Source organism: Artemia sp. Qi Xiang Cuo, chromosome 1 (assembly GCF_049724085.1).
Source record: "Artemia sp. Qi Xiang Cuo chromosome 1, ASM4972408v1, whole genome shotgun sequence".
NCBI lineage: Eukaryota > Metazoa > Arthropoda > Branchiopoda > Anostraca > Artemiidae > Artemia > Artemia sp. Qi Xiang Cuo.
The window spans coordinates 73,438,409-73,445,457 of record NC_142794.1 but is presented as its reverse complement, the minus strand read 5'-3'; the positions used below and the strand labels follow the sequence as shown (position 1 = coordinate 73,445,457).

General features: G+C 36.0%; 1 protein-coding gene across 2 annotated transcripts in view; it reads left to right on the top strand.

Annotated features, from left to right (window-relative positions):
- Window positions 1-1,866: 1,866 nt before the first annotated feature.
- The window catches only part of LOC148956700 (snake venom 5'-nucleotidase-like), a 117,692-nt gene continuing 112,509 nt past the window's right edge, over window positions 1,867-7,049 (top strand). For both annotated transcript variants that reach the window (XM_089086812.1, XM_089086804.1), the window contains exons 1-2: window positions 1,867-2,205; window positions 4,571-4,768. In XM_089086812.1, the coding sequence (XP_088942938.1) occupies window positions 1,867-2,205; window positions 4,571-4,768 (537 nt within the window). The remainder of the gene's footprint in view (window positions 2,206-4,570; window positions 4,769-7,049) is intronic.

The window sequence follows — 7,049 nt, the reverse complement described above, 5'->3', positions numbered from 1 at the left end:
AGCGAGGTATCTGGAAATTTTGCTAACTAAGAAAAAAAAATCCAGTATAAAGTAAATGTAATGTTTCATTTAAGTGTTTTTTCCAAGTGTTAAGTGTTTTTCTTTTTTTCCAATGACCAATTTTCCAACTATTAAGTTCTATTATTAGGTTAATGAAGTGTTTCATTCAAGTGTTTTACGATGATTGTTGATCAAATTTATGTTATTTGTGCCTTTCATTTATGTTATTTTACTATTTACTGTTACTGTTATATTTTACTGTTCATGGCCGTATAGTTTGGCTTTAAAATACACTTCTCTATCTATCTATCTACGAGTAATATGCAGAATAATTGTACCAAACACATTTCGCATGCAGACCCGCTATACTTCACCCCCCCCCTAATATGCAAATTTATAGCCCAAATTTATTTCTGAAGTAACGGAAAAACTAACGAAAAAACTGGTGTGTTCTCTAATTTTAGTACCAAAAATTCTTTCCCCCTGCAGAAACAAAAAGTAAAACTCAAATAAAATTTTCAAATTTGGAAAGCCTTAATTGACACGGGGGGGGTATTTACCGGGGGGATTTTCCACGGGGGGTATTTTCCGGGGGCTATATACCAGGGCAGTCTTTTCCGCGGGGGGCTGGAGTATCTTCCGGGGGTATTTACCGCGGGGGGTATTTTCCACGGGAGGGGGGGGGGGTATTTCACGGGGGGTATTTTCCGCGAGGGTTATCCTCCGCTCCGACAAATTTAGTAGGATTTATTAGATATTTTCTAGAGGAATTGTCTAACAGATTCTTTTCGGTCTCTTCATACGGTCTGACTGGCCGTATTCCAAACAGTAAACTGTTCGAGAAATGTAGTTCTATCCTGCTTTATAGGACAATAATAAAAAAAATTGAAATTGCGAGGACACATTCTGTAAATGAAGGATGACAAATTACCAAAGATCGTCCTTTTTGGCCAACCACATAGGGCCAAACAAAAAGCAGGTCGTCCCCGGATAGTGTGGGAGAGGTCATAAGGAAGGATTTAAGGGAATTTGGAATTTATTGGAAGTTTGTAAAGGTGTAGGCTTTGAATAGACTGGGATAGAGGAAAAGCGTGCGAAGCTGTGTTTGCCTCAGGCAGTTTGGTGCTGCAGTAGTTGTTACTAGTAGCAATGGTATTTGGGTTTCAGTATCAGTCATACTAAATATGTTTTCTATTTTAACATACAACACAATGAGCTTTGGAAGTTTGCTGATTTTATGCTTTTCTCTGCTTATGCTTCTTTTCTTGTTAAGTTTACAATTCTTTTGATTACTTCACAACTAAATTAATTACACCTTTATAAATATAGGCCTAAAACCTTAATTTGTTTCATAGCATTGCAAGTTAATTGCTAGTGTTACTAGTTTAAAATTACAGAAGGGATAAAAGACTCTGTTATGGCAAATATGACTATTGTGGCAAATGTTTTACTTTGTTTTTATTATTGCCATTCCCAACCAAAAAGAGAGTATAATAGTCAAATAAAATGTATAAAAAGAAAATTTCTTTTCGGATATGTGGAATCGATAATGTTCTTTCAGGGACGTATACAATGCCCTGTGTTTAGGAAAGGATCCTTCTATCAAGAACGAACTTCCATAGCCATTAGATAACTGAAAAGAACATGTGTTTTTTTTTTGTTTTTTTGTGTGTGCGTTACATGTCGTTGGGATCTGGACCACAAACCTATTTCTTGGCCATTTATTGTTTTAGAGGATTGGAATAAAAGTTTAAGCTTCTTCGATAGTACCAAATCAGGAAATTCATATATTATTGCTATTTGCTTGTATGGTACTTAATCCATAGTTTTCTTAATGCTCCTCAAAGCAAAATTTATATGTATTGTATGTATTTCAGCTTGTGTATCTTTGCACTGGCTCTCCTTTCTTGCTTCCTGGAAACGACTTCTAGCCTCAACCTAACTATCCTTCACATAAACGATTTTCATTCACGGTTTGAGCCAACGGATGCTTATTCAGGGACTTGTACACAAAAACTTCACACAAATAAAGGATGCTTCGGTGGTATTGCTAGATTAAAAGCAGCGATTGATCAGGAGCGAGAACAAGTCGGAAACAGTATATTATTAAAAGGCGGTGACGCCTTTCAAGGTACTCTGTACTACACCATTCATAAATGGCGGGTGGTGTCTCATTTCCTTAACAAACTTGGCATGACAGCCATGGTGAGTATCATTCTTTTTCATTAAATTTTACACCCAGACTAAAATGACAAGGCAACCATGTAAATTAGAATCCACAGCCAAAACAGTAGCATTGACTCGGAGTGGTAATTCTCAGGTGTGTTACAGCATTTTTTTTTTCTGGCCCCGTCACAGAGGATCGAAAATCGTATATAGTTGGGGAGTATCTTTCAGATCACAAAATCTGAGATCTAATAATTTTTTAAGGCAACGTAACTGATTAAAGTGGACCCAACCGTCCTTTTAAGATCTTTTGAGAGCAGGGCACCCATAATGAAAATTTTGAAGTGACTTGTCACATAATCACCATGATTGAAAGGTACTTATGATAAGTCCCTCAGAGCCAATATGATGTATTTAGTCCCCAGACGAAAGAACCCGACATACGCAAATTTTTGATTCTTAATAAACCCTCATATAAGTAAACCTTGTAGAAATTATCAGAAATTATTCCGTATATGATGAAGCTGCACCCCTCCTCAACACCTTGCTCTTCACGCTAAAGTTTTTAGCTCTTAAAAAAAAAACTTTTTATTCTAATTAAACGGTCCTTGTGTTTCAGGAGTCGTTCTTAAAAATTGGAATAAATAGTCAAACTTTATCGTAAAGGGCAAGATATTGAGGAGGGGGACAACCCCTTTCATACACGCAATAATTTCTGTACATTTTGAGCTTTAATATTGCTCGTTACTTTGAGTTGGAAAACTTGTTTTTGTATTTACATTCTGATCGTTTTTCAAATAATGCCGGGAAATCCGCCTCACCCTCCATGAGAAATCCTCCCTCACAGGAAAGTTCTCCGTGGAAAATGTTTCCCGCGTAAAATACATACCTCCCTTAAAATTCCTTCCGTACAATTTCGTTCTCTATGAAAATTAACCCCACTCCCATGAAATATCTTGCAAAAGATTAAGCATGAAAAGTTCTCCTTAGTATACTTTCATTTAAAAAATACTTGAATTTTAAATCATTTTTCCGATAACTCCGAAAATACACCCTTCAATGGAAATTATTTCCCGGAAATCCAAACACACTGAAAATTTTCCCCGGACAATTACCCCGGAAATCTCCTCATGCAAAATTGAAGAAACAAAGAGAAATAAGACAAATAGAAAGAATTTTGTATAGGATATCTGTCAAATCCCCCAAGTCTAAAATTTTCCCTGGAAAGATCATCCCAGAAACATCCTTCTACATGGAAAATTATCCCCATGGAAACTCACCGCAAGCACAAAATTCCCCCCCCCCCACAAAAAATTTTATTTGCACTTCCCAATAACAAATAACGTTTTTTGAAAAACGCTAAGGGAAGAGCGAACTCGTTGCTAGCCATCCTGTGCCAGTAGTTTTGCTAATGTTCATCAAATATGTTTGGCGATATTCCCTAGTGTGACTTTTATTTTCTTTTTCCTTTGTTATTTTTTTTTTTACCTTTGTTATACTCCGGTTTAATTCCATATGAATTTTCAGGCAATAAATTTACTTACTTACTTAATACTATACGTAAAAAATAGGTAAATTTTATAACTTAAAGACCTTTTCCCAGGGGCTGGTGGGCGGGGTCATGCTATCTTCAAAGGCATAGTTTTGGGACTTTTCAACTATGCTGAACGTAATGGGCTATCTCAAAACTTTTGTCCGACAATTTTGGGGAATAAAAGGCGTGGGATGGGGCTATTTGCCCTCCAATTTTTTTAGGTCTCTTAAAAAGAACACAAGAGTCTTTAATTTCCGTTCAAATGAACCTTCTTTTGATGTTCTAGGACCATTGATTCGAAACGATTGTCCATGGAAAAATAATAATAATAATAAAATAAACATACATCTGTGATCTTTCTTCTGACAACAAATATGAAATTCTATGTTTTTGTAGATAGGAGCTTAAAACCTCTATACTAGGGTTATCTGTGCGCTGAATCTGAAGGTGTGATTTTCATTAAGATTCTTTGACTTTTAACGGTGGTCCCCCCTTTCGAAAATTGGGCAAATTTTCTCAGGCTCGTAGCATTTTATGGATAACACCAAGCTTAATAAATCTTATATATTTGGAATCAGCATAATAAGCTTGCTGTTTTGATATATTTATTGATGTTAAAATTTCGTTTTTAGAGTTTCGGTTACTATTGAGCCGTGTCGCTCCTTACTTACAGTTCGTTACCACGAACTGTTTGATACTGTGTTATATTATGCTAAAAACCAGACAGACTTATGGGATTTTTCTAATCAGAAATCCCTGGTTATTTATCTTCATTTTACTGTTTTAAATTATATTTTGTGATTTATTTTATCCAATATTACTTAATGTGGACAGCTATTATGTAATATACATTTGTTTTTCCGCTTACAGGCAATTGGAAACCATGAATTTGACGACGGACCTGAAGGATTAGAACCATTTATAAAGGCGTCAACATTCCCTTTATTGGCGTGTAATATACAAACACGACAGGATTCTATACTTCACGGGTTAATACAGCGGTCAACTACTCTCAACATCAATGGGACCCGAATCGCAATCATAGGGTATACGACAACTGATACTCCAGTAAGTTATTTTTTCAGTTTATATGCACTGTCTTTTAATGCACTTATTTTGTCCAGATTTATTAAAAAGACCATATCTGACACTTTTTATGCTACCGCTTTGTAAAGTACACATATTATAAGAAAATATGCTTGATAGATTGATTCCTTCTCTTTGTCCCTATAGAAAATTTCTTAGGGACTAGTGCCATTATGAAAGTGAAAATCTTCCGAAAAAGTTCTCCTTTTTATATGATTTGAAACTTTTTGCTTTTTAAGTGTATCCACAAGGGTCTCAATTCTTCGTTATTCATAATTTTATCATAGTTCTTTTGAAATCTGTCCACACATTTGACTGGAATTACTCACACATAAACATCCTTTTAACTGAAAATTTTACACCGTGACCATAACCTCCCCCCCCCAATACCCCCCCAAAAAAATTTATTTTCCCTGCACCAGAACAAATAATGTTTTTTGACAAAACCTAAGGGACGAGTGAACTCGTTGGTAGCCCTCCTGTGCCAGTAGTTTTGCTAATGTTCATCAAATATGTTTGGTGATGTTCTAATGATGGACTAGTGCCATTATGAAAGTGAAAATCTTCCGAAAAAGTTCTCCTTTTTATATGATTTGAAACTTGTTGCTTTTTCAGTGTATCCACAACGGTCACAAATCTTCGTTATTCATAATTTTAGCATAGTTCTTTTGAACTATGTCTAAAATTTTCACTGGAAAGATTATCCCATAAACATCCTGCTACATGGAAATTATCCCCCTTGAACCTCATCGCACTCACACAATACACCCCTCCCAAAAAAATTTAGTTTCACGTCCCCAGCACAAAGAATGTTTTTTTAAAAAAGCGACGGGAATAGCGAACTCATTGCTAGCCATCCAGTTCCAGTAGTTTTGCTAATGTTCATCAAATGTGTTTTGTGATGTTCTAATGATGGACTAATGCCATTATGAAAGTGAAAATCTTCCGAAAAAGTTCTCCTTTTTATAAGATTTGACACTTGTTTATTTTTCAGTTTATCCACAACGGTCCCAAATCTTCGTTATTCATAATTTTAGCATAGTTCTTTTGAACTATGTCCAAACTTTTCCCTGGAATGATCATCCCAGACACATCCTTTTACATGAACATTATCCCCATGGAAACTCACCGCCAGCACAAAATCCCCCCCCCACACAATGTAGTTGCACTTCCCAATAACAAATAACGTTTTTTGACAAACGCTAAGGGACGAGCGACGTCATTGCGAGCCATCCTGTGCCAGTAGTTTTGCTAATGTTCATCAAATGTGTTTGGCGATGCTCTAATGATGGACTAATGCCATTATGAAAGTGAAAATCTTCCGAAAAAGTTCCCCTTTTTATATGATTTGAAACTTTTTTATTTTTCAGTGTATCCACAACGGTCACAAATCTTCGTTATTCATAATTTTAGCATAATTCTTTTGAACTATGGCTAAAATTTTGCCTGGAATGACCATCACAGAAAAATCCTTTTACATGGAAATTATCCCCATGGAAACCCTCCCCCACCAAAAAATCCCCCCCCCCCAAAAAAAAATGTATTTGCACTTCCCAATAACAAATAATGTTTTTTTAAAAACGCTAAGGGAAGAGTGAACTCGGTGCTAGCCATCCTGTGCCAGTAGTTTTTCTAATGCTCATCAAAGATGTTTGGCGATGTTCTAATGATGGAATACTGCCATTATGAAAGTGAAAATCTTCTGAAAAAGTTATCCTTTTTATAAGATTTGACACTTGTTTCTTTTTCAGTGTATCCACGAGGGTCACAATTCTTCGTTATTTATAATTTTATCATAGTTCTTTTGAACTATGTCCAAAATTTTCCCTGGAAAGACCATCCCAGAAACATCCTTTTACATGGAAATTATCCCCATGGACCCTCACCGCAAGCACAAAATCCCCCCCCCCCAAAATGTATTTGCACTTCCCAATAACAAATAACGTTTTTTGAAAAACGCTAAGGGAAGAGCGAACTCGTTGCTAGCCATCCTGTGCCAGTAGTTTTGCTAATGTTCATCAAATATGTTTGGTGATGTTCTAATGATGGACTAGTGCCATTATGAAAGTGAAAATCTTCCGAAAAAGTTCTCCTTTTTATATGATTTGACACTTGTTGCTTTTTCAGTGTATCCACAACGGTCACAAATCTTCGTTATTCATAATTTTAGCATAATTCTTTTGAACTATGTCCATACTTTTCCCTGGAAAGACCATCCCAGAAACATCCTTTTACATGAAAATTATCCCCCTGGACACTCACC